Here is a 24,601-nt window from a genome sequence, read left to right on the forward strand (position 1 = left end):
CATCAAAACCTGCTAGCTTTGCTTGCTGTGCAAACACTGTGGAGCCAGAATCTACCTAGAGCCTGCAGGAGAAAGTGTTGCTACTCCCCCAAAGGGGCTGAGCACACACCCAGCCTGCCTGGAGGTGGAGGGAGAGCAAACTAAAGCAGACCAGGTTTTGCGTGGTCCTGCTGCAGGGCAGGGCTGACGACCCCCTCTCCTCCTTTTACCGTACAGCCACGTGGATTTCAGCCACACAGACATTGAATTCAACGCAGGAGTGTCCCCAAAAGGAGTTTCTTTTCCCCGTGGGTTTCCTGCCCAGACCTCTCATTCCTCATTTAACCTAGGCCAAGCTCAGCTGTAGTGCTTCAGCTGTCCAAGATTCTGGGGACTGATCAATCCTAGAAATCAGATGAGGGTGAGGAACAAATCCCACTGCCCTGGAGGCAAACATGGAGTCATCCCCTGAGATGTCTTCTCCAGGGCTCTGGCCAAGCCACTTTTAATAACTCAAACAATGAGGCTTTCACCACGCCCCCTCCTAGCAGGCTGCACCGGGCTCAAATGGATCTCAGTGGAAGGACATCCTGGCTGCCCTTCAGCTGAAACTTTCCTTTGTTCAGTTCCAGCTCATCGCTATTACTTCTACACCCCCACCCTCCCAAACCACCCAAAACCGTTTCACTTCCCCCTGGGCCTTTGTACCCTTCAGATCCTAATAGACTGCCCCCTATCCAGCCAGCATGAGTTCTCACTGTAATCGAACCAAATCTCCCTAGTTCGCCATCTTCTTGCATAAATCGTTTTTTTCAGCCCTTTAAGTATTTTAATCACTACTACCCGCCATTTAATGAAACTGAGGGGAATCCCTGTGTGTGCTCAGATTACAACAGATGGGAGAACTATCAGCTCACTGCATTTGTGGGTAACAGCTGCACATTCAGGTTCTCTCTCTCCCTCTCTCTCTCATCACTGTCCAAAATGTGTGAGATGAGTGGGCTGTGCAGCTAAACATCGGCTATGGCCCTCCACATCCCATCAGTGGTGCAGGAGAAGAAGATGAGGCAGAAGCCTTCCCTTTCAGCTGATCTAAGCAAGCTCTAACTCCTCCTCATAGCTTGGGACAAGCCCCCTGCTGCCCTGAAATTTCACCAGCCAGTCCTATGTTGCTGACTTCTACGTACAGTATAATCACTGCTTGCGGGAGAGAAGAGTGTGCGGTATTAAACTCAGATGCTGCAAACCTTCCTCCCCTGCAGGTGATGCTATACACACCCAGACAGTTCATCACAGGTCTTTCCTCCTGCATCTCTTCTGCAACCAGCAGCTCAAAGGATTGGCCACCATGTGCGAAGACAAGAAGAGGGCAGGGGTGCTGGGAGCCACTGAATCACACTGTAAACCCTGTATTGCAGGGGTCCTCAAACTGGAGGCTGGGACCCCTCAGGGGGTGGTGAGGTTACTACATGGGGGGTCGCGAGCTGTCAGCCTCCACCCCAAGCCCCGCTTTGCCTCCTGCATTTATAATGGTGTTAAATATATTTGAAAGTGTTTTTAATTTATAAGGGAGGGTCGCACTCAGAGGCTTGCCATGCGAAAGGGGTCACCAGTACAAAAGTTTGAGAACACTGCTGTATATGATGGAAACCACTTCAAGCCAGCACAGAGGGAGAACTGCTAGGGATGCACACCCCTCCTTTAGCACACGAAATCTTACCCTCCTTTCCTTTTCAATAAGTTAGCAGGTGATGACGATATCCAACTGGAACGGTCATGGTTTAAAATGTGGTTACAGCACAAAGCACTGTCACTTCACCAGCTAATAATGGTGCCCAGCAGAGAATCATAATTATCCATATTATTGTCCCAACCTCATAATCTTGGATCACTAATCTTGACACAAAATGCTTCACTAGTAAACCATACGCAGGCTGTGTCTACACTTAAAATGCTATAGCTGCTGGAGCGCTTCAGTGAAGACACTCAGTACAGTGACGGGAGAGTCTCCTGTAGTTAATCCACCTCCCCAAGAGGTTGTAGTTAGATCAATGGAAGAATTAGCACTGCCCTCATCAGGGGTTAGGTCGGGTTAACTACGTTGCTCAAGGGGGTGGATTTTCCACACCCCTGGACAACATAGCTGGGTTGACTTAACATTTTAATGTCGAGCTGACTAGAGTTCCTTCTGATGGCTAGATCAGCCTTAAAGTAAAGTGGTTGACAGCTGCCCTGTTGGCGCTTCCAGCGACACAAAGGACAGCACTTTCCAGCCAGACAACTGCCTCCAGCACAGAGCTTTGACTTGCCATTTGTAATTGAAGTCGTTAATTAAACGGTGTGCAGTTTATTTATAGTAACAAGTGCTGCATACCTGGTGACCTTTCATACAGTTGAGCAAAGTAAAGTGAGTGCAGCTTTCCTTTCAAGCAAAGAGACTGGGTGGGTGGGTGTGCACATCCGCATGCTAACTTACAGCCAGGCTGTAGAGGAAAGAGGTGTGAGAGTGGACATGCAAAGGAGCAAACAACAAAGAGGGATGTGTTCCAAAAACCACTAGGACAGATCTTTAGATGGTGAAAATCAACCCAGCTCCATTAAGTCAGTGAGCTGATCCTCATGTGTGAATGAAGGGGGAAGTCACACTACACTAAAGAAAAGGAGTACTTGTGGCACCTTAGAGACTAACAAATTTATTTGAGCATAAGCCTTCGTGAGCTACAGCTCACTTCATTGGATGCATTCAGTGGAAAATACAGTGGGGAGATTTATATACACAGAGAACATGAAACAATGGGTGTTACCATACACACCGTAACGAGAGTGGTCAGGTAAGGTGAGCTATTATCAGCAGAAGAAATGCCCCCCCCTCTCCTGCTGGTAATAGCTCACCTTACCTGACCACTCTCCTTACGGTGTGTATGGTAACACCCATTGTTTCATGTTCTCTGTGTATATAAATCTCCCCACTGTATTTTCCACTGAATGCATCCGATGAAGTGAGCTGTAGCTCACGAAAGCTTATGCTCAAATAAATTGGTTAGTCTCTAAGGTGCCACAAATACTTCTCTTTTTGCGGATACAGACTAACACGGCTGCTACTCTGAAACCTGTCACTACACTAAAGGTGGGCAAGAGAGGCATTGACACTTCTTATTGGATCAACAAATTAGTCAACATATACACAGTTTCAGGCCCAAATGGTCTGCAAAGTGTGAATAGTTTCTACGAAACCAGTCTAGGCAAGGTGGGATAGTTGATCTGCACTGATATACCTGAAGAACCTTCTTAATGCAAAAGCTTGGAGATTACAGTGTAATACTGGACCAACAAATAAATGGTGTTAACATTATCAGTGATTTTCCCAGGGCTAATACCACCATAAACACATCCTGCATAACAGGAAGGGGCAGAGAGATAACCCTTATCTTAGTTTCTCTCGAATGGGCCCCACTCCTTGACACTCTTGATGCAAACTGCTTCTGAAGTTACAGCTTGGGACTGTGATGGCTCCTAGATAGTGTAGGTTTCCCAGGACTGAACTGTATCTGGGCACACAAACTTCTCAACAAAGCTGTTTGAAGTTGAACCTTTCCCTGAAGAAACATTTTCCCTTTCTTATGAGATGGGAAGTGAAAGGATCTGTTGTTTACGGAGGTGAAGGTCTGGGGGCCTCAGGCTTTCATCTGGCTGGAACAGCAGCTACAGCTCCCTCTGCAAGGCTCTCCAAAGAAGACCAGATTATGGGTCAAGATACACCCAAAACACACTTATAATAGGTGCAGCTTTATCAAGCAAAAAGTAATTTCCGAAGAAATAAGTTAACCACACTCCTCTTTCACCTGTTCATAGCAGACAGGACAGACCCACGTGCCTCTGTAACAAATCTCTTCACAAATCCATTGTGATTGGGTGAGGGGCCTTTGGGATAGCAAGACAGCAGGAAGGAAAGTACTGAAACAGGAACTTAATTGGCTGTAACTAGGAGGGGGCATGGAAGGGGCATGTGTTGGGAGCGTGCACTGCTGATGCAGGGTAAATCCAAGGTTCGGAACCCTTTTTCTAAACAGCTGCGGATGTTCAGACTCAGTCCAGTCATGTCTGGTAGAGGAGTTGATGGCTAACACTGTTTTGTTCCAGTGGGCCAGAATGAGGAAGTCTATGAAAGCTACAGCCTCTTCTGAGAGCTCAGACTCTTCCTAAAAGCCGGTCTTCGATCACTCAGACTTGGTGGAGGAGGGTCCTTCTATCCCCCCAGGCCCCATCCCTCAGAGTCACTACCAGGGCCCTCTTGCTCCTATCTCACAATGAGCATGAAATATTGCTGGCACAAAGTCCAAGCTGAAGGATGTTTAAGAGGAGGAGACCAATCCCTGCCTTGTGAATATCTCTCCTTATAACTCCTACCAACCACCACCCTGCCACGTGTGGGAACCCAGAGCTGACAGGTTAAAGAGCTGCTAGACTTGGGCAACGTACTCCAACCTTCAGCAGATGCTGCCCCCTCGTAAGCCAGTCAGAACCCTTCCCTCTGCCCCCTCCATCCCAATCAGAAATGCTCGCAGCTCAGTTTTGCTGGAGACGAATAATGTCAAGCTAGTAGCAGCCTTGGCTTTCTAGAGATGCCACTCTTGTCATACAAGAAATGGGACAGATATAACATGTGATCCTGAGCTAACAAAGGCACAAAGTGCCCCCCACAATGTTCAATGGGGAACAAGCAGGGCACTAGGCAAGAGTTTAGGACAGTCAGATCAGCTCATGTAGTAGGAACCTACAAAGAGGCAAAGTCCAAGGTGCAGATGGCGACAGCTGGATTTTTCTGGAGCGAGAACACACATGTTGGTGTTATATATTTTTATAACATAGCAATCTGCTGCTAGGCAGGCAGCAAGGCCCCTACCTCCTCAATCTGGGGAGAGAAGGTAGCCCCAAGAGAATCACTTTGCTGCTGCTGACTGGCCCACTCCCAGGGTCTCCAAAAGCTGCATAAGCCAGACGAGGGGGTATCTCAGTGAGTTCCCCAGAATTATAGCTCAGCCTCTGCTTTTCTCTCCATAGTTTCAAGGGCCAGAGTTCTTGGGAAGTCAGTGGTGGAACAGCAATTTTATTGAGCTATGCTATAGTTTTATACTCTGTTGAGATGAGTTAAATCCAGTATTGCACGTTACAATTAGGGTGGCACTGCTGAAGTTTGGAAAGATAGTGCCATTTACTACAATGAGAAAAGGAGTACTTGTGGCACCTTAGAGACTACGGTTTAACATGGCTGCTACTCTGAAACCTGTCATTTACTACAATGGTGAGCTGCCACTTCCGAGAGGCAGGAAGCAGGGAGAAAGGCAGTTGACAGGGAAGCGCAAGGAGGAGGGGTTCAGGAAGTCACACAGGAGGGGAGCCAGGGTGTCAAGAAGCAGGGAATTGATGGGAAGCCTGTAAGTCAGGGGAATAACAGAGGCCTGCAGTATCATCCAGTGGGGATCACAGACTGAGAGCCCACAAGATCAAGCAGTGGGAAACACAGAGAAAAAGGATAGAAAGGATCAAACGGCAGGGAGTGGGTAAGGACCCCAAGGTCAAACAATCGAGATTGGTGCTAGAACAGAGCTCACGGGTATAACAGCAGTAACAGAAGAACCTGTGGGTTTTCACAGGAGGGATGGAAGAGAAACCACAGGGCCAAGCAGGTTAAAGGAGAGCAGCAGGGACCAGTGGGGCTGGGGAACCAAGGGGAAGGGGGAGAGTCTGTGGATCCAGCAGTCCCTGTTTCCTTTTCTAAGGGAGCAGAGTCTGCCTTTATCACCAAGCACCATACACAGCGACCCCCAGCCCCAAGCTCCCACTTTGCTCCACGTCACCTCTATTTGATCCTCACCTGGTGGGGCTGTGGTCCTTTCCTGCTCACTCTCTGCGGCAGCCTTGGGAAGGCAGAGGGCTGACAACACAGCTGTTACAGACAGAACAGAGGCCAGTCTCCCCTCCACCTTGGCTCCCTCTCAATGCAGTACTCTACAAAGAAGATAAGCACAGGGGGAAGGATTACCTTTCGGAGCAACCCTCTTCCAGCTTAAGGCAGAGGTCTCCAGACCGAACCAGGGGCACTGCACATGCTGCACACTCCCTGATCCCAGCCACCTTGCTCACGTGACCATCCAATAGGCTGGCCCTGCCAGTTAAGTAATTTTTTTCATCGTTCAACCCATGCCCTGCATTTTGTGCTTGAAGGGCTCGTTCCACTCTCCCCCCCAATCACAAGCCTCCAGGCTTGCACTAGGGACAGCCAGTTCCCTCCCACCTGCCACTATTGCTCCTCCTACCTTTCCACCTGAACTGTATGGGGAAAAGGAAACCTACACACACTGAATAAAACAAAACCCACCCAACCTGTTGGCAGAAAAATAGATGACTAGGAATTTGCTGCGTGCAAAGCGAGGAGGCAGGTTGCACAAGAATTTTCTCCAACGGCTCTGGCACTGCGGGAATACAGCTGCTTTGTGGAGCTCAGCCAGTTATCCCAGACTCGCATGATACTCCAGCACTTGCTAACATCAAGCTGCCACCACTGGGGAAGAAGAAAAAATACCCCAAGGAGCCTGCTGCTTTCCAATGCAGACAGTAAATGGAGATAGTGAGACAAGACTAAACCTGTATACAGCACGTGATGTGATCGGTAACATTATCTCCTAAGCCCAGTGCTGCAGGTAGAGAGATGGCCATTCATATAAACTTTCTTTTTTCCTTTTCATATTCCACACACTAAACTATATATTCAGTGAGTCACTGCATCATTTGCACATACACACCGTGCCAAAACTTGTGATTAGTCTGATTCTGAGAGTGGCGCTGAGTATTTACAGCTCCACTGAAGTCATCGGGACTTACTGGTGCTTTTAGCTCTGGGTCCCAACTGTTTGTAGCTTGGCTTATAGGGCACAACAGCACAGGTTCAAATGCAGTATACCCCCACCACATCATGTATCATTAAGGCCAATTACAGAAATATTCTGGGAAAGGACTGAACTGGAACAATGTAAGATCTTTATTAGTAGATATCTTTACAGAGTGCCTGATCCAACGTAGCTGTTATTACACGAATATCTTAAATTTATATCTTTTTCCCTCAATGATTTAAAAGCATTTTACAATTTTTAAACTGACAGTTTGTATATCTATATTGAGCACTCACCCAGCAGTGAAATGCAGCCACCTCTGAGGTGAACCACAATAGCTGATAAACAGCACACAGTAGACCATAGTTATTAAAAGTGTTATTAACAGTCCATAGGGCATGTGCTATGCTGTAAGGATGGCAACTCTTGATGCTGGAAGCATGCAATCTTTCAGTCAGGGATGAGCTTAAATGATACCAGTGGCAGCATTTGCCTAAACTCTTCTCATAATCTCAGTTCTGTCCATTTGTCACATCAAAGTTAGACTTCACTCAGAGCTGATTGAGAGATCTTCAATAAAGGCCCAAATCTGCTCCCATTGAAGCCAACCGTAAAATTCACAATGACCTTAACTGGTGCAGGATTGTGCATTAAATGATCATCTGTCTTTCTTGCAAGATTTGACAAACAGTGAAATAGTTAACAATGCTGGCATATTACATAGCATCTTTAGACTTCAGAATCAACTAAGATCACACTTCTCAGAGTTATCGCTTCAGACTCTCTGCAGACTCAGGCAGACACTACTGTGCCGGTTACAAGTAGATCATATTTTAAAGGTTATCTTTGCAACCCTAAAAGCTGATGGAAATTAACGATACAAGGTGGGTGAGATAATATCTTTTATTGGACCAATTTCTGTTGGTGAAAGAGACAAGCTTTTCTGAGTTTACACTGAGCAATTCTGCAAATCTGTGTGAGCCTGAAAGCTTGTCTCTCTTTCACCAACAGAAACTGGTCCAATAAAAGATATTACCTCAGCCACCTTGTCTCTCTAATATCCTGGGACCAACACAGCTACAACAACACTGCAAACGGAGATTAAGGATGGAATTTTCAAAAATGCCCATCATTGGTCTAAATGCAGTCTTTGGTAAAACTTCAGTGGGAATAGTTGGGCCAATACTGAAAAAAAATCTCGAAAATCTCACCCTTTTAATTTAAAAAAAAACAAAACCTATTGGTTGGATTTTCAAGCACAAGACAGAAGCCACCAGTGAAATAGTTATCTTTCCCACCTGCAGCAAACAGGTTCAGCTGACCCCTGCTTTCAAGGTATCTGATAACAAATGGTAGCCTACATAGTGTCTTTGCATTCCAGTGGCCTACCAGGCTTTAGTCACAGATGTGTGTGTCTTGTATGTATGGTATTTTAGCTTCTATAACAGAAGCTTCTGCTTCATTGTACTGTGCTCCTTGGCTTGCAAAATGTGTTACTCTCTCTCCCACATCTGTATTTGCTGTTCTCAGTTATTCAACACTGTGAATTTAATAATGAGAAAATAATCTATTCCCTGGGCTCCAACTCCCTACCCATGCAGAGACAAAGCACTTATGGCTAAGCAATAAAACTGGTTATTAAGGGGATATTTTTTCCATCCCACTTGACTACAAAGTGTGTCACAGATATTACAGCTCTATTGGGAAGCAAGAAATACAGATTGGGGTTAGCTAAATCCATGAATCTTTTAATATGCAGGGTTATGGAATGACACTAATGGTGCAAAATCATTTTTCTTTTTAAAAAAAGTTGGATGACTTTGGCATTCAGAAAATGTCAGTACAGCCAGATAAGCACAGTCCTCTAGAAGCATGTCTTGGCCTCCCACTGGAGGGAATGCTAACAGACACCAGCCACTAGTGGTGTTAACTTGGTGTCATCTAGAGCTGATCTGAAGTTAACGGGATCTGTGGCATCTCTGGAAACTGGGCCCTAGGAGTTAAGTTGGGTACTTTAAAACAGAGGCACATTGAATGAGCACAAATCTGGGCGTAGGCAAAGAGTCAAGAAGGAGGTAGGTCCTGTCATAGTGGGGAGAGGCGGTCTCTCAGTTTGACCCTTTGTTATGCTCTGGAAGGCAACATGACAGGGAAGTAAGGGAAGTGGAGAGCAACTGGTAGGGGATGAACTCCACTCCTGGTTAAAAGATTTTGTCCTTGTGAATTTAGTGTTGGTGAATGCTGCCAGACTGACAGCTCAGGAGACTGATGTCTTGTTTGGCCAGGGCAGCAGCAGTGCAAGCTTCCTGCACACTGGGCCTCAACCCTCATATGTAGGGTCCACTTCTAGAGTGGGAGGGAAGTTGAGTTTCCATGGCTCAGTAGTCACTGCACTCTGCTGAGGGGGCCAATTAAGGCCAATCATGCTGGTGACTTTAATGCTGTGTACCCTTCCCCACTGCCTGGGGTCTAACCTGAGTGAAATTTCTTCTGTCCTATCTCTTATTCTGGAACACTGATATGTATGTAGACAGCCCGTGATCTCCAAAAGCAGCCCTGGGCATGCGCATGTGGCTATATCCTGCATCACTGTACAAAACGTGATGGGATTTGTTAAACAATAAGCGGGTGAGTTACACACCTGTCAAAAATAATCCAATAGAAAAGGATTAAAGATGACAGTGCAGTTCTCATGCCTTTACCAGCCTTTTCAAAGGCAACTTTGTGATTGGCTTTTTGCAGAGCTCTGAGCCTCAGGGTCAGACATGTCACACCTACTGTTCTTTTCTGTTTGCAGCCTACATTGTGTCTTCTCTCAGAACTATGGGATGGCACAGCATGGCTTCAGCTGATTGCTTCAGCAATGCTACATGCCAGCTTTTCTCTCCAAACACAAAACTGGATGTCCCTTCCCTAAGTCTCTGATCCTCGGGGGAGGGAACTTCTGAAGAAACTGTAAGTGGTTCAAATAAATTTTAAAATGAGGGGCCAGATTCTCTGGTGTAACTCTGTTGACTTCAATGGAGTTATACCAACAGAACATGTAGCCCTAGATCTAAATTTGTACACAGTGTCTTTCATCCCAATGCACTTTACAAACTGTTGGGCCCAATCCTGCAAAGAGCTGAATACTCATCTCTCAGTGAAGACAATGGGAACTGAGTGCACTCAGCATCTCATTGGAGGTGCTCAGCATCTTGCAGGATCATGCCCTACTTACATGTCCTTCCATTCACTATTGAAATGCAGCCATCACTGGGGTTAAAAACAGCAGGTTTTTAACAGCACACAGCAACCCTACCCAATAGTTAAGGGCAGGAAGTAAGGAAGATACCTTGTCCAAGTGAAACTAAGGGGGGATTCATGAAGGCAGATTGTAACTATTCTAATTTGAACTTTGTCAATACACCAGGGTAACACACCTACTCTTGCAAAAAAGTGCCCTTGGATATTTGTTAATGACCAACGATGAGGCATTTAGCTTTACATCTCATTCAAAGTCAGGACTCTCCCTCTAACCCCACACGCCATTGGCAGTGGGAGGGAGCAGTGTGTATTGCCTCACTCCCATATGAAAGCATGATCAATGAATGTATTTACTGTCAGTGTCCACTTAGTAATGCAGGTAAAGGAATGTGGTGGATTGTAAATTATTAAAACTGGAATAATGTTAAAAATCTTCCCACTATTCCTGTGACTTATTTATTTCTATGTTTGTTCTCTGCACTTCTATTACCTAGGACAATGACACTCGAGTTTGACTTTGCTTTTGTTCATATTATTTAGTTAGATAGCACCAAGAGTGTGCTAAGTACTTTGCAGAGAGCTCTGAAGACAATGGGCCCAATTTTCAGTTACTTTGTTTCTGTCCTTGGGGCAGGAACAGGGAGCAAAGGTTTTAAATCACACTTGTGCTCCTCATACTCTAGAGCAGGGGTCGGCAACAGATGGCACGTGAGCCAATTTTTAATGGCAGGCTGCTGTCTGCCGGGGATGTGCCATTAAAAATCCTGTCCAGCCCGGCCCACTGCTCTCTCCTTGCAGGGCAGGCAAGCTTCCCCCTCCCCCCAACTCTTCCCCCAGCGTGCTGGGTTCCTGCCCCTCCCTCTCTCCCTCCCTGCAGCCGATCAGCTGGCGGCTCTTGCTACAGAGGGGAAAAGCGGAGCCGAGCCGCAGCATGCTCGTGCTCTCTGCTCCGGGGACCTTGGAGAAGGGGGGTAGAATCAGGGCATATCCCCTCCAGCCCCCTGCCGTGAGACGCTCAGGGCAGGGGGCTGGGAGCACTCCCACGACCCCAGCCCACACCCTCAGCCCTCTACCCTGACTCCTGCACCCCCCCACAACCCCCAGCCCTCTGCCCTCACCCCTGTACCCCCCACACACCCTAGCCCCATGCCCTGACCCCTGCACCCCCCACAACCCCAGCCCTGACTCCGGAACCCCCCCACATACCCAGCCCCCCGCCCTGACTCCTGCACCCTCCTCACACACCCCCAGCCCCCTGACTCCTGCACCCCCCACACATACCCAGCTCCCCCACACCCCATGCACTGACTCTTGCACCCACCACATCCCCACCCCCACCCTGAGCACCAAATGGGAGCTCCTGCACACACACACACCCCCACATTCCCACCTGCACCCCTTGCACCAAATGGGAGCTGCCCAGGTAAGCGCTCCAAACCCAAACCTCCTGCCCCAACCCTGAGCCCCCTCCCTCATTCTAGCTCCTGGTCAGGCCCTGCACCCCAATCCCCAGCCTGCTCCTTCACCCCCAGCCCTGTGCTCAGTGCACTCCCACCCTCATCTCAGTGCAGAGAGAGGACGAGAATGTCTAGAACCAGGGAGAAGGTAGGTACCTACTCTATGTGGACAGGGCTGGGACCCCAGACCGGCAGCGGGGCCGGCAGCCAGGACCCTGGCTGGCAGGAGCCGGCGGATGGACCCGCAGAACGGCAGCGGGCTGAAACGCTCAGAGCACTGCCGGTCTAGGGTCCTGGCCGCCAGCCCCACTCAGCCCACTGCCGGTCTGGGGTTCTGGCTGCCAGCCCCTTGCCAGCCGGGGTCCCGGCCGCAGGCCCTGCTCAGCCTGCTGCCGGCATAGGTGAATGGAACCCCAGGCTGGCAGCAGACTGAGCGGGCTAGTGGTATAAGATCAGCATTTTAATTTAATTTTAAATGAAGCTTCTTAAACATTTTGAAACCCTTATTTACATACGACAATAGTTTAGTTATATGATATATAGACTTACAGAGAGAGACCTTCTAAAAAATGTTAAAATGTATTATTGGCACACAAAACCTTAAAGTGAATAAATGAAGACTTGGCACACCACTTTTAAAAGGTTGCCGACCCCTGCTCTAGAGCATCTGGGGATCTAAGTATGATGAAAACTACAGAGCTCAGCTTCCCATATCCCCTATATCTGTTGCATGCTGCACTCAAGCCATGTCCCCTACCTGGCCATACCCCTCCCTCCTTGACATGACCACTAGGCACGAGGCTACAAATGGCTAGCATAGAGTCCTTATGTCAGCTCTCATAGTTGTCAAGTGTTGTTCAGCTCCACTGCTTGGGGCAGGATGTATTGATCATAAGTTAGAGTCATATGCAAACTGTTTGTAAATATGCTAATTAGCTCATTACATTTCGTAAAATGTCACCTGTGGAACTGCATAAAACCTGGCAGCTACATATAGGGCTTGCCAATCGCCACAGTGTCCAAGCAGTGCATTTTGTTGGTTTTGAGTTAGCAAAAAATTGTAAAACAAGTTTTTACAAAAATCTGAGTTCACTGTGTCTCTGTAACCAATATTTCTGTTTTTTAAAAACACAAATGAATCTCTGAAGAACGAAACACGGAGAAACTCAAGAGAGTAAATCTTAGGGAATTTCAGAGGCTAAAATATCTGGTGTGGCAGGAATGGGTGGTGAGTACACACTTAGCTTTTCAAAGGCTGGATTTTTAAAGAACTGCTCTTTGCTCCTCTAAAGCTCCCTGACAAACGTTGCTTTTAGCAACACACAGCATTTAAAAATGGTGGGTGGCATCCTCATGCCTGATTGTGCACTTCGTCTGTATGCGTGGTGGATTCACTCGCAAAGCTCACCACGTTGGCTAGCCACCAGGCAAACCCATTTTCTAAGAAACCTGACCACATTAGCCTGCCCTCCTGCAATTTAGCTGCATTTCGATTCTGCAGTTTCCTCACTGACCAATCCTCCTCAAAGCATTTTCATTTCCGATCTTTCATTTTATAGAAACTTACACTGAAATTCAATTTAAAAGAAACCAGTTTCCACATAAAATGTCAGCATGAAGCATTTAATACCAAGTGCATAATAATATACTGACACTCCAGTTTCAATGGGTGATTCTTTTTCCAGAGAATTTTTTAGTACTCTGTCAGTAACTTTTCCCCTTTAATGAAGAAAAATAATGAAACTTATTAAATCTTTCAATTTTTTTCAAAGCAAAATATGAAAGGTGAACCTCAGTCCTTCCCATCTCGCTGTATAGCCTGTTCATTCTCCACTATAGAGCCACTTGCTCATCAGCTTTCTATTTAAAACACTAATGACAGGATATGAGCTCTCAGCTTCCACGATTAGAAATAAAACTAAGTTGAAAGAGTGGATGTCACTTTAGTCCTAGCTATTTCCAAGTTTGAGGGTATTCTGATCCAGGGTTTTGGCTCCACCCATTACAGAAACATATTGGATCCAGATGTGATGTTTGGATCCAGGTCCAAATTTTCCCAACACCTGGACCATTTGAAGGGTGAGTTTTGGATCAGGCTCATCTCTAATTACTATTTATACTTTTAATCACCAAACACTGCCAGGAACACCGGAGCTGCTCCAAACCATAGAACACAGATTGTGCCACCATCACCTTCTAGCATGCTATGCTCCACCTTGATCAGCTGCAGTGGAGCATAGCATGTTGGGCCCAGCATCGCAGGGTTGCCAAGCTGTAGCTCACGAAGGCTCATGCTCAAATAAATTGGTTAGTCTCTAAGGTGCCACAAGGACGCCTTTTCTTTTTGCAGATACAGATTAACACGGCTGCTACTCTGAAAACTGGTCTCCGTATATCTGGATCTATCCCAATATTAATAAGGCATCCCTGCAGAGTGATTCCTTCCCAGGTTGAGGTGCCTACAAAATGCCATCAAAGGGGTGATGATCTAGTGCAAAGCGAGGACTTCCTAGTACAAGGATCAAACAGGCAGGGCAGCATGCTGTGGTAGGGAACACTGGGGGCTGGGGAAGGAACAGCAGCAGGGAACTCCATGGGTGGGTGTGGTGCTGGAAAATGGAAGGAGCGGTGGAGAACTCCTTGGGTGGGCAGGGATCCCCATGGAGCGGGCAGGGTATGAATGGCAGAAGGCAGTGAATCTGGGGGATGGGATCAGGCAAGGAAACCAGTGGGGAGAAGCAAGCAGGGAATCCTAGCCATTATGGGGCCCAGCAGAGCCCTCAGGCTAGCTGTGGGGTGGCACTGGCGGTGAGGGACCTGGGGTGGCTGCAGGTGGTGGGGGTGGGGAAGGGGGGGCTGTGGGGAGCTGGGCTGGCTGTGGGGGGTGTTAGGGGCCTGCGGCAGGAGGCCGGGCTGGCTGGGGCTGGCCTTTAGGAGCTCAGCTGGCTACAGATGACACTGGGGCATCTGCAGGTGGCACGGGGGGGGGGGGGGGCTGTGGGGAGGTGGTCTGGCTGTGGCGGGGTGTTGGGGGTGGGGGCTGATCTGGCTATGGAGAGCATTGGGGGGCTGGGCTGGCTGTGGGTGATATTGGGGTGGCTTGGGGGTGGGGGAGCTGGGCTGGCTGTGGGTGGCCTTGGGGAGCTGGGGGGCTGCAGATGACACTGAGGTGGCTGCAGGTGGCACAGGGGGGACTGTGGGGAGCTGGGTTGGCTGTGGTGGGGTGTTGGGGGCTGATCTGGCTGGGGGTGATATTAGGGGGCTGAGCTGGTTGTGGGCGATATTGGGGTGGCTTGGGGAGCTGGGGGGCTGCAGATGACGCTGGGGTGGCTGCAGGTGGCAGGGGGGGCTGTGGGGAGCTGGGTTGGCTGTGTTGGGGGCTGATCTGGGTGGGGGTGATATTGGGGGGCTGGGCTGGCTGTGGGTGGCCTTGGGGAGCTGGGGGGCTGCAGATGACGCTGGGGTGGCTGCAGGTGGCAGGGGGGGGCTGTGGGGAGCTGGGTTGGCTGTGGTGGGGTGTTGGGGGCTGATCTGGGTGGGGGTGATATTGGGGGGCTGGGCTGGCTGTGGGTGGCCTTGGGGAGCTGGGGGGCTGCAGATGACGCTGGGGTGGCTGCAGGTGGCAGGGGGGGGCTGTGGGGAGCTGGGTTGGCTGTGGTGGGGTGTTGGGGGCTGATCTGGGTGGGGGTGATATTGGGGGGCTGGGCTGGCTGTGGGTGGCCTTGGGGAGCTGGGGGGCTGCAGATGACGCTGGGGTGGCTGCAGGTGGCAGGGGGGGGCTGTGGGGAGCTGGGTTGGCTGTGGTGGGGTGTTGGGGGCTGATCTGGGTGGGGGTGATATTGGGGGGCTGGGCTGGCTGTGGGTGGCCTTGGGGAGCTGGGGGGCTGCAGATGACGCTGGGGTGGCTGCAGGTGGCAGGGGGGGGCTGTGGGGAGCTGGGTTGGCTGTGGTGGGGTGTTGGGGGCTGATCTGGGTGGGGGTGATATTGGGGGGCTGGGCTGGCTGGGGGTGGCCTTGGGGAGCTGGGGGGCTGCAGATGACGCTGGGGTGGCTGCAGGTGGCAGGGGGGGCTGCGGGGAGCTGGGTTGGCTGTGTTGGGGGCTGATCTGGGTGGGGGTGATATTGGGGGGCTGGGCTGGCTGTGGGTGGCCTTGGGGAGCTGGGGGGCTGCAGATGACGCTGGGGTGGCTGCAGGTGGCAGGGGGGGCTGTGGGGAGCTGGGTTGGCTGTGGTGGGGTGTTGGGGGCTGATCTGGGTGGGGGTGATATTGGGGGGCTGGGCTGGCTGGGGGTGGCCTTGGGGAGCTGGGGGGCTGCAGATGACGCTGGGGTGGCTGCAGGTGGCAGGGGGGGCTGTGGGGAGCTGGGTTGGCTGTGTTGGGGGCTGATCTGGGTGGGGGTGATATTGGGGGGCTGGGCTGGCTGTGGGTGGCCTTGGGGAGCTGGGGGGCTGCAGATGACACTGAGGTGGCTGCAGGTGGCACAGGGGAGGCTGCAGGGAGCTGGGTTGGCTGTGGTGGGGTGTTGGGGGCTGATCTGGGTGGGGGTGATATTGGGGGGCTGGGCTGGCTGGGGGTGGCCTTGGGGAGCTGGGGGGCTGCAGATGACGCTGGGGTGGCTGCAGGTGGCAGGGGGGGCTGCGGGGAGCTGGGTTGGCTGTGTTGGGGGCTGATCTGGGTGGGGGTGATATTGGGGGGCTGGGCTGGCTGTGGGTGGCCTTGGGGAGCTGGGGGGCTGCAGATGACACTGAGGTGGCTGCAGGTGGCACAGGGGGGGCTGCAGGGAGCTGGGTTGGCTGTGGTGGGGTGTTGGGGGCTGATCTGGGTGGGGGTGATATTGGGGGGCTGGGCTGGCTGGGGGTGGCCTTGGGGAGCTGGGGGGCTGCAGATGACGCTGGGGTGGCTGCAGGTGGCAGGGGGGGCTGCGGGGAGCTGGGTTGGCTGTGTTGGGGGCTGATCTGGGTGGGGGTGATATTGGGGGGCTGGGCTGGCTGGGGGTGGCCTTGGGGAGCTGGGGGGCTGCAGATGACGCTGGGGTGGCTGCAGGTGGCAGGGGGGGCTGTGGGGAGCTGGGTTGGCTGTGGTGGGGTGTTGGGGGCTGATCTGGGTGGGGGTGATATTGGGGGGCTGGGCTGGCTGGGGGTGGCCTTGGGGAGCTGGGGGGCTGCAGATGACACTGAGGTGGCTGCAGGTGGCACAGGGGGGGCTGCAGGGAGCTGGGTTGGCTGTGGTGGGGTGTTGGGGGCTGATCTGGGTGGGGGTGATATTGGGGGGCTGGGCTGGCTGGGGGTGGCCTTGCGGGGCTGCAGGTGGCACTGGGGTCTGAGGGCAGCTGGGTTGACTAAGGGCCTGTTGGGGAGCTGCGCTGGCCGGGGACAGGGCCGTGTCCGGGGTGACTCCTACCTATCTCCGTCCAGGGGCCCCCACCCCGGGGGCAGCCTGTGCGGTGGGTGGGGGCGGGGAGGCTTCTTGGCACCTGCACCCAGGCACCGCCCAGTTGCCATGGGAACCCGCGCCCAGGGAGGCGGAGGGGCGGTTCCTCGCCTCCCAGCAGCCACCGCCCCGCGCGGGGCACTCTGGGGTGCTAGTCCCGCGGCAGCCGCGGGGCTGAGATTTCCAGGGGGAGAGGACTACAGCTCCCGGCATGCACCGGGCGGGGTTCAGCCGTGGCCCCGCCCAGACACCGCCCAGCCTATGGCGCAGGACGCGCTCACCTGGCGGGGCGGGGCGGCAGGTGCCTGGCTGGACTCAGCCTGCGGCGGGGGCGGGGCCCTGGCCCTGGCGGAGGGGATTAGGGAGCCTGCAGGTGGGAGGAGCCTCATCCACGGCACCCCAGGGGCTGCCTGTGACCGACGTCCCCACCTCCGCTCAGCCCTGGGACGCCCTGGCAGCAGGGCGGGTCAGGGGTCTCCGGCCTCGGTCCCAGAGGCCACGGGGATGGGCATGGTCTAAAAACCTAGCTACGTAGGACGGATGAGCCCCCGGGCTGCAGGAGCCAGGACTCGGGCCACTGAATTCAGGGGGTGCTGGAGCAGGACCCCCATTTTTTTTGCTTAAAAAGGTGCCCTTAAATAATGGTCAGCATCAGCCTTGCATTGTGTGGTGAGGAAAAACCATCAGCATTGAACTGTTTAGCGGTACCTGCCTGATTTAAATTGAGCCTCCCCGCTCCCAAGAGGCACTGATCTGCGGTGGGTGGGTGGAAATGAACATGGGAACCCAGCTGGGCTGAATTAAGGCAGGAAAGGAAGGGCCAGATGACAGGAGACACGGTTCTGAACCAGCATCCTGGGTCTGTGTAACTTTCCTTTCAGCGCTCCATGCTCCTGAGCATGATAGCAACCCATCCTGTGCGCAGAGACAATTCACTGCCAGAGTGAAAGCCTTGTCTTCCAGAATCAACCACTTTTATTGTGCGAAGTTGTCAGCACCGCAGAGAACATAAGAGGACACAAAGCAGCATGTGTCTCTGAGTTGATCCCTGCTGAATTGGATCAACTAAAATTCTAGCTGTGTTAGATGGGTTCTTTAATAGCTGCTGTATTCTCCCTGTCGCCTAATTAGGAGAGTGGAATTCAGCCAGGAGGAGGTGTTTCTATCCATAAGTGTGGAAAGGCAAAGAATGCTGTCAATTAATGTTAGATCCACCCCCTTCCCTCCCCACTCCAAATGATGGACTCCTCTAAAGAGCTTGGTGCCAGCATCTCACCCTGCATCACAATGTTCCTTAAAGGTGGGAATGAGATACTAAAGTCCTTTCCAGCAACTTAGACTAATGAAAAGAAAAAAGCTTTTAGGGACAAATTTTGCTCTCCTATGCAATTCCACTGAAAGCCCCAAGGTTGCATGATGATGATAGGGGTGATACTCATGTAAATCAGTAACTCTGTTGACTTCAGTAAAGCTACATTGATTTACAGCAGCTGAGAATCTGGCCCTGAGTAGAGTATGAACCTCAGGATCAGATACAGCCCTTGATTTGTACATGCAGCTCCCAGTAACTATAATAAAAGCACCATTGTGGACTCAGAGCAATGTATTTTGAAGCAGTGCAAGCTCAGATAAGCCAGCTGTGCACTTGTGCAATTGTTACATACTTAGGAGTTGTTTCTATTTATTACCTTGCCTTGCCATTCTCACTGCTGAGTTAACCCTGAGCACTTCATGGCTTTTAGATGGAGAAGCCAAACCAGAAGCTGTGATCCCTGAGACAGTGCAGTAAATAACTTTTTATTTTTATTGTTGGGTATGACCTGCAGCTGTACCAGGTTGGGCTGTGGGTTTGTCAGATTTTACAAGTTAAACAGGCTTAGGCTGATCTTTACATTAAAGGGATACCTCCAAGGAAAACCCAGCATGGCAAAAAGTGGTGGTGATAAAACTCTGCATATTACTCTTCTCTCTCACTCAGTACTGATTTGTAGCCAGTGTTCTGTTAGAGGTGCCATCTCTAAAGAGACAGGAGTCTGACTAATTGCATCCTCCTGTTCAGATTCTCCCTGCCATCTCAATTTGCTACTGTATTCTTCCTTACTTTCTGTGCTAAGCTTGTAGAATTACTGTGTACAGCTCACAGTGTTGCAATTCAGAGGTGGCTGCATTTCAGTGATGCGTGAAGGATTGACTGTGTGAAGGTGCTTTGGGATTAAAGTTGCTATATAAATGTGAGGTTAGTATTCATAGCCAACATAATGCATTTTATGGTATTAAGCCAATTCAGTAAAACTACTTACAATAGCTTTCACCAATGCCAGAAAGAGCATTTCAACGCTCTGGGCAAAATGTGTCAGGGATCCCTTTCAAATCCAAAAATATCACTACAGTAGGATCTAGTGTGCAAGTGTACATAAAAAAGCAGTTGCAACAGCCCTAATGTGGGCACAGTTATATTGATATAAAAGTGTTTCATACAGAGAAAACTTGTTCCCCTTCCCATATGGAAAAAGCCATACCGATATAAGCACCTTTTAGCACTGGATTGTACTGTTCTAACTATTTCAGATTTAAAAACAAACAACCCTCATTGAAATAATTATTGGTACAAAACCTGTGCGTAAATCAGGCTTACATCACAAGTGCTTTGAAAATGTTACCCTAATAAGTTTGTAAATGCCTAGCACAATGTATGTATTTTCCACCCCATACTGTATCATCTGAGCCCTTCCCAGACACTAACACACGTATTTTCACAACTCCCCTAAATAGTATGGGAAGTATTATCCCCATTTTACAGATGGGTAAACTGACACCAGGATTAAAGGCTGAGCTTTCCAAAGTTGGCTCAGAGATTTAGACACCGCACCTCCAAATGCCTGGGGCAGCTTTGAAAATCTCTACTGAAGTGACTCATCCCCAGTCATACAGGAAGTTTGTATCAAAGCTGGAAACTGACCCAGATGGCCCGCATCCCATGCCAATACCTTAATGACTAACAACTCTAACAAGTTCACGGTCCTGCCCTCAAGCCAATATTTAAAATGGCCTTCACATTTCAATTCTTTACCATCCAAACCCAGCCCAACTCTTTGCTTAATAAGCTGAAGCAACATCTTTTAAAAACAAACAAAGTTTATTGTATAAAACTGCCTTTATTAAAAAAATTACAATATCAGTGCACAATATTTCAAGCCACCATTACTGAGCATTTTAAAATATGGACAACATACCTGGCATCCAAAATAAGGGAGGCCAGGAAAATATTTTAAATGCCATATCAGTCTGGCGATGGCTGCATTAATGACCTGATTCAGCATGGCACACAAGCACATGTGTAACTTTAAGCATGTGACTAGTCCACTGAAGTCGAATGGGGGGGCCCTGGAGTGGCCACATTGGACTTCTGTGGACTAGTCACATGCTTAAAGTTACACACATGCCTGCATGCTAGGCTGAATCAGGGCTTGATTCCCCTGCCGTGATTCACAATCTAGTCACTTATATGTGAATAACGAATGTAGAACCTAGCATTAGCACAAGGCTGACAAATCAAAAATTCACAAATCAGGATCTTAGAAAAGCTAAGAGTTTTTTGCCTGCAAGATTCATTCAGTCACTGTGCTTAGGCCATATACTTTCTGGCATAGATTAAATACATACTTTTTTAGAGCTGATATTGAACAAGGAAAACAGGAATGACGACAGCAAGAATCAACGTCTGGAATGTCCTGTCTCCGAGTGCTTTGTTGCTCAGCCTTAATGTGGTAGGGCTGGTAGTGGATTTGCATTTAATTGGCTTGATTATTTAAGAAAACTAGAAAATCCTTAAACTACACATTGAAGACTTGTCTAAATACAGAATTTGCACCAATAATGGCATCCCAGCAGAAAAGTCTCATAGTAAAGACAGGTCACACGTTGCTAGAGGTCTATCTTTTGTCCCTCGTTTTCTTGTAGTGGCTTTTCAGTGCTTTGCTCATGCTGTGGCATTGAATAGGGTCCTACTGTGACCCTTTGGGGCCATCTATTTAGAGATGTCTTCATAGACTGCGTTATTCTGGTGATTTTTTTTTTTTTTGAAAGTGCTGCCTGCACCCTTGCGTCTCCCCAGATGGCAAGGCAATCAAAGATCTCCACAGGTTTCCATGCTGCTGCATAAGGCATTAGATGGCAGTAATAGCACCACTGGAAGGCTTGAGGGCTGTACTCCAGGAACAAATGGACTGTTCCTGGCCTCCTGCCAGCATTTGAACAGGGAGGGGAGATCTGGGCAACATGACCCCAGAGCAGTGGAGGGCACACAGGTAAACAGACAGGCTGGTCCTGGCAAAGTACAGTCGGATAGAAGCTGGCATACTGCCAGCCTAGTGTGAAATGAGGCGTGCGTGAATGTCAACGTTAGTCTGCACTACTTCAATATGCAAGGAACTTTCAAAGGTGATTGGAGAATAAGTATTTCTGGGCCAGTTGTCCACTTGGAAGAACTGCAGCATGTGTGGGCAGGGAAGGTCATTTGAGTGCTCACTAGCTAACGTTAATGTGATTTTAAACCCCCGCATGTGGGCAAGCCCTATATATGAATTAAACCAATTTAGCTAAACCACTGAAACTTTGTTGCAGGAGTTTAAGTCTGTCTCACTTAGGTTTAGCTTGGCCCCGTTAAAAGGCCCCAATCCTATAACAGGCTCCAAGTCGGTGGACCCCAGCTTTCCCTGGCACTTAGTGTAAAGGGATCTTCCCACACAGGATTCACTGCAGTACTGGGATCTACCTGTGCGTTTGCAGATTTAGGAGTTTTCCACTGGGCGTGTTCCAACTGAGCTTTAGCTCTGTGACTCTGACACTAACATTTTTCCAACCTAGCTGTCAGTCCTCATTGAAGGCTGACAAGGGCCCCGATCCACAAAGGTACCTAAGCATTGTAATGCCTAGCTCTCAGGCAGCCTGCCACCTCGTGGAATCATCACCCTGAGCTAGGTGCTCAGGCTCCCCATACAAGGGCATAGGGAGAGTTAGGTGCCTATGGAAGGGATCTTCTGAAGCCAGCCAGCTTAGCGGGGAGTGGCCTAAACTAGCCAGGAGTGAAGTGCCAACAAGCGCAGGGTTTAAGAGAGGGAACCACCCTACCCCATTACTGTCCAGTGGTTAGGGTACTTGCTTGGGATGTAGGAGATTTAGGGTAAGGCCCTGCTCTGCACCCTTACCCATAGGAGGAACAACTGTGATCCAGTGGCGTAGCTGTGGGGGGAGCGGGGCAGTGGCCGCTCCCGGACTGAGCACAAGTGGCGCCTTGGCAATGTCTTGGCGCCTTTTAAATTTTCCCGCAACGCTTTTACTCACCCAGCGGCGCTCTGGGTCATCGGCAGTACTCCAGGGGTGGGACCTTCAGTGCCGCCAAAGACACCCGGAATGAGTGAGGGCCCGCTCCCGGAGTGCTGCTGGGTGAGTAAAAGCGCCCCAGCGGGTGGGCCCCCCCCTTTTTTTTTTTATTAAAGATCACTCCCCCTGTTCCCTCCACCTGGCTAGGTGGCTGCTGTAATCACTTTAGTAAAAGAGAGAAGAGCAGCTTTCTGGGTGATGGAGGTGTACTGGAGCACTGAGGTTCTCCACTGGAAGGAGGAGGACTGGTGAGACATATGAAATACAAAGGGGATAGAGAAAGTAAGCAATCTACTCCACAGCCCAGCCAGTGAGCCCAGTTTAATGACAAGTGAAGGATTAAAATGAACTACTGAAGATAAAGCCAGGTTGCCTGCCGTAGATTAGCCTGACTGAATGAAATGCTAACACAGGATCTCTGAAAGGATCCAAGGGCTGGTTTACATAGGCCAGCAATTGGTGTCACTTGCTGCGCCAGAGCAAATCCCATATACAGCTAAGAAGAGCCTCACTCTGCTTCAGTGGAACTAACTGCTGTTTGAAACTGAGATGAGCTCCACCCTTGCCAAACACAGTATTTCCTTGTGTGTACTTGGAGTTTGCAGTGGCTGGTCACCGAGTAATGGAATGAGGGCAAATTCTCAATGTAGACAAGGCCTCAAAGTGCTTTAGATATTAATTATTTAAGCTGCACAGTATCCAGGTGAGGTAGATAGGTGTCTGCCCCATTACATCAACTGAGGCACCTAAGAGGTTAATTTGCACAAGGTCACACATCAATACAGTAAGAACCAGGGATCAGCAGTCAGGAATCTGGTCTCTCGAGATCAATTCCATCTAATCAAGAAATAGGTCTTAGACATAGGATAGGAAGGAGAGTCAGCTGGACAGAGACTGTCCCTCCAAACTGGGGACAATGTTGGTACAGCAGACAGGGTAACCCCACCCATCCCCATAGACTTGGGCCTTGTATGGTATTTCCTCTTAGCAATGTGGGAGGTGGGTGCAGGGGTAAAATCGTGTCTGCCCCTGATGGTGAAAAAGCATGACAAATTCAGCAAAAAAATCTAGCCCTTTTTAGGCTTCTTTGAAAAATCGGACAAAGTGTTATGTTTGGCCAACACTGCAAAGGTTTCCGCCCAGCTCTGAGACATCTTTGAAATGCAGCATTTCTTAAAGATACCCTCTTGTTCCCTGCCACAGTGAGATTCTAAAGGATCTGCTTATGCAAGTTTACCATTGCATTGTTTCCCCCACAGTTAAGAGGCAAAGTCCAAAACAACAGGAGAGAATGAACTGCAGTTGCAAGGTTTGTGGGAGGTGCCTGTATAGTGCCTCCAAAGCCCACAGCACTGTCCTGCTGGATACTGGGTCTGCAGTCTCTGCTTCTGCCCCCTACCGTGTGCGCAGTGACTTGCTACACTTCTGTAGAGCGATCCATTATGCTGGAAGATACAGAAACAATCCAGGTTGTTCCAGTGACACCAGCAGAGTTATTGAACAGAACAATCAAAATTGAGATGAGTAAGAACCAGTGAGAAAGGCTGGTCGAAAATACTCTAGCAAAGCTATTTTACTGTGGCAAGCAGGGTTTCAATTAAAAGGCTTTTTGTGGAAAGAGTCTGCTAGTCTCAGCAAATTTAGATTATATTGGAAAAAAACCCAAACTGCGGAAAGCTAACATATTTTGATTTGGATATACCATCACAGTGTCTCCTGGAACTTGTAGTTTTGTTCCCCCATGTCCACATTCTCCTCTGCGGGCTGGGTTTCCTAGCTGGGCTACATCTCCCATAATGCAACAGGATCTGGGACTCCCATGACTTACCACTTCCCTTTATTAATAGAGGGAGACTGTGGAGCTCCATGTGAAATACAGTCCAACCCGCAAAGGAGAATGGCAGCATGACGCATCTGAACTACAGTTCCCATTGGCATTACAGCAGCATTTCTTCAGTTTTCAGCAGATATATTTAAATTTTGACTTTTCACCAAAAAAGTCAAGATTTTTCCATGGAAAGTTGAGAAATTTTCATTTCTGTGGAAGTTTTCTGGAGGGGGAAGTCCCCTCCCCAAAATCCCAAATTTTCTGACCATCTTTAGTTTTGAGTCATCTAATCCAGGGGTTCTCAAGCTGTGGTCTATGGATTAGTAAAGGGCTGTGGAGCCCTCCCTCATGCTCTGCAGAATGAGGAATGTGGCTAGCCAAGCATGGG

General features: G+C 49.6%; 2 protein-coding genes across 12 annotated transcripts in view; both read right to left on the minus strand.

Annotated features, from left to right (window-relative positions):
* SIGIRR (single Ig and TIR domain containing) overlaps window positions 1-17,074 on the minus strand; it is a 41,863-nt gene extending 24,789 nt beyond the window's left edge. For 4 of the 7 annotated variants that reach the window (XM_073347019.1, XM_073347018.1, XM_073347017.1 and 1 more), the window contains exons 1-2: window positions 16,974-17,074; window positions 5,855-5,988 (exon numbers count right to left, since the gene is read on the minus strand). The gene's annotated coding sequence lies outside the window, so the exon portion shown is untranslated. Of the gene's footprint in view, window positions 1-1,257; window positions 1,321-5,854; window positions 6,104-16,973 lie in introns of those variants that run through there. The other 3 variants (XM_073347014.1, XM_073347013.1, XM_073347015.1) reach the window with 3 other exon arrangements.
* Window positions 17,075-20,158: 3,084 nt separating this feature from the next.
* The window catches only part of ANO9 (anoctamin 9), a 79,627-nt gene continuing 75,184 nt past the window's right edge, over window positions 20,159-24,601 (minus strand). For all 5 annotated transcript variants that reach the window (XM_073347021.1, XM_073347022.1, XM_073347023.1 and 2 more), the window contains one exon: window positions 20,159-23,830. In XM_073347021.1, the coding sequence (XP_073203122.1) occupies window positions 23,803-23,830 (28 nt within the window). In that variant the 3' untranslated portion in view covers window positions 20,159-23,802. The remainder of the gene's footprint in view (window positions 23,831-24,601) is intronic.

The sequence above is a fragment of the Lepidochelys kempii genome, chromosome 6 (assembly GCF_965140265.1).
Source record: "Lepidochelys kempii isolate rLepKem1 chromosome 6, rLepKem1.hap2, whole genome shotgun sequence".
In the NCBI taxonomy this organism is placed as follows: Eukaryota; Metazoa; Chordata; order Testudines; family Cheloniidae; genus Lepidochelys; species Lepidochelys kempii.